This window comes from Sardina pilchardus, chromosome 1 (assembly GCF_963854185.1).
Source record: "Sardina pilchardus chromosome 1, fSarPil1.1, whole genome shotgun sequence".
NCBI lineage: Eukaryota > Metazoa > Chordata > Actinopteri > Clupeiformes > Clupeidae > Sardina > Sardina pilchardus.
The window spans coordinates 34,822,494-34,824,993 of NC_084994.1; the positions used below are offsets into that span (position 1 = coordinate 34,822,494).

The following is a 2,500-nucleotide window of genomic DNA, read 5'->3' on the forward strand; positions in this document are numbered from 1 at the left end:
CTCTGCGTGAGCGAGCACGCCGGCACGCGTCTTCATTTGCGCTCTACTGCAAGATAAATAATGCTGCTGCATGCACACTGGCAAGTTGACTGAGAACAAACACGGCCCCGCTGGGTGACGTTTAACATAATGCTTGCTTGTTACCGGTCACCAGCTTTCGTTCTTAAAGAACTACGAGAATTTCAGTAGTTCACGGTTATGTTATATTTGTTTGAGTGTGGTACTTTGAGAGCAAAGTTAACCAGAGTCAAATTCCTTGTTTGTTTACACAAACCTACACAAAAGCTGATTCTGATTACAGTTGTAGAATTATTTCTGGTTTAGGTATGAACATATGTCTACTGTAAGTGAATAAAATGCAGAAGTAAACAAAAATGACATTTATTTTTTGTGTGTGTGTGTGTGTGTGTGTGTGTGTGTGTGTGTGTGTGTGTGTGTGTGTGTGTGTGTGTGTGTGTGTGTGCGCATTGCAGCGGACTTTGGCGTGTCAGCCAAAAACACTAAAACCTTCCAGAGGAGAGACTCCTTCATTGGGACGCCCTACTGGTAAGTCTGAGCTCTCTTCACCTTGACACGTCCACCCACACACTGTTTCCGTGTGACTGCTCTTGGTGTTAACTCAGTCAGCGCCACAACTTAGAGTTGTTCATTCCTCTAAATCCAAACGCCCCACCATATTCTCGTACATCAAAATAGCCAAATGACTGAAGTCTTACGGTAATTTCCAGTGTTCATGCGAATTGAAAGAAACAAAACCATATAAATAACATATTAACTGCCCCCCTGTATTAAACTCATAGCTGAAGAAATTTAGCAAAATCAATGTATAAGCTGTGGCTAATAGTTGGGAAACTACGGTACTCTATCATGTCATCTGTTGCTTTTCTTTGTGCGTGGGTGTTTCATCCTAAATGAATCAAGCGTTTCACTTTGTCTTAATAGCCTCACTTATCACTAGTATTGTTAAGTGTTAGTATCGATATTTATAAGTATAAGCATATAGAAGTATTTAAAAACATTTTGTTTGCAAATCTCTGTCCTTGAAATCTAAATGTATTTAAATACAATATAGATGAATATAAATAGTTTATAAATTAACATGAGTAAAATAAAGATAGAATATCACTAGTATTGTTAAGTATTAGTATCAATATCTACATTAAGTATAAGCATGTAGAAGTATTGTTAAATCTCTACATTGCAAATACTTCTGTCCTTGATATGCAAATATAAATAGAATTTAATAGAACATAAATGAATATGAATGAAATATGTAAATAGAAGGAAAAGTTGCTTATTTTCTGCCTCCCATTCTTCCGCCCCCAGGATCTCTACATTGCAAATACCTCTGTCGCAAATAAATATTAATAGAATAAATATGAATATAAATAGAAGGAAAAGTTGCTTATATTCTGCCTCCCGTTCCTCCCCCCCCCCCCCCAGGATGGCCCCGGAGGTGGTGATGTGCGAGACGTCCAAGGACCGTCCGTACGACTACAAGGCGGACGTGTGGTCCCTGGGCATCACGCTGATCGAGCTGGCGCAGGTGGAGCCGCCCAACCACGAGATGAACCCCATGAGGGTGCTGCTCAAGATCGCCAAGGCCGAGCCACCCACGCTCATGCAGCCCTCCAAGTGGTGAGGACCGATGGACACACACACACACACACACACTCGCGCGCGCACGCGAGCACACACACACACACACACACACACACACACACACACACACACACACACACACACACACACACACACACACACACACACACACTACAGACATACAGACACTACACACACACTACAGACATACAGACACTACACACACACACACACACACACACACTACAGACATACACACACTACACTCTCAGACACAGTCATGCACGCACACTCCTGCACACACACCATCCTGGCCACCAAACCCCGCCTGAGGTCAACTCTAGCATATGCCAGTCTGCCAGTTTGGTACTGGTGGGGGAGGGTTGAGCTCTTCTCAGAAGGTAGTGTTTTATGCGCCTACCTGTGTGTGTGTGTGTGTGTGTGTGTGTGTGTGTGTGTGTGTGTGTGTGTGTGTTGTGCAATGCCATGCTACAGTATGCACGTTGCATTGCTTCATACCTGTAACTAGTTCAGAGCAAAAACAATGGCCAACTCCAAACGCTGCGTCTTCTTTAATAGAAGGAAACGCTTTATGGTGGTTTGACGATGTAGGCGGTTTCAACAGTGTTGCCACATTGGCAGGGATTCCACTTAACGGTTTATTTTTGAACGCCGCCTCACCTTAGCTGCTCATTAAGGCTAGTCGAGGATTTATAGCTGCCCCTGATTTGGCCAGAGGAATGTGGTTGCTGGCACGTCGTGTGTGTGGTGGTGCTGGTGGATCACAAAAACAACTCCTCAGCTAATTGCTCGCACTGGCCTTGGAAAAGTATGGAATTATGAATGGCGTTGTTGTCCAGACCCGGAAAAGTATCAGAGATTCTGAAAAATGTGATGA

General features: G+C 43.5%; 1 protein-coding gene across 1 annotated transcript in view; it reads left to right on the forward strand.

Annotated features, from left to right (window-relative positions):
* slkb (STE20-like kinase b) overlaps nt 1–2,500 on the forward strand; it is a 47,849-nt gene that overhangs the window by 15,518 nt on the left and 29,831 nt on the right. The window contains exons 5-6 of the mRNA XM_062543122.1: nt 474–546; nt 1,444–1,638. Coding sequence (XP_062399106.1) covers nt 474–546; nt 1,444–1,638 — 268 coding nt within the window. The remainder of the gene's footprint in view (nt 1–473; nt 547–1,443; nt 1,639–2,500) is intronic.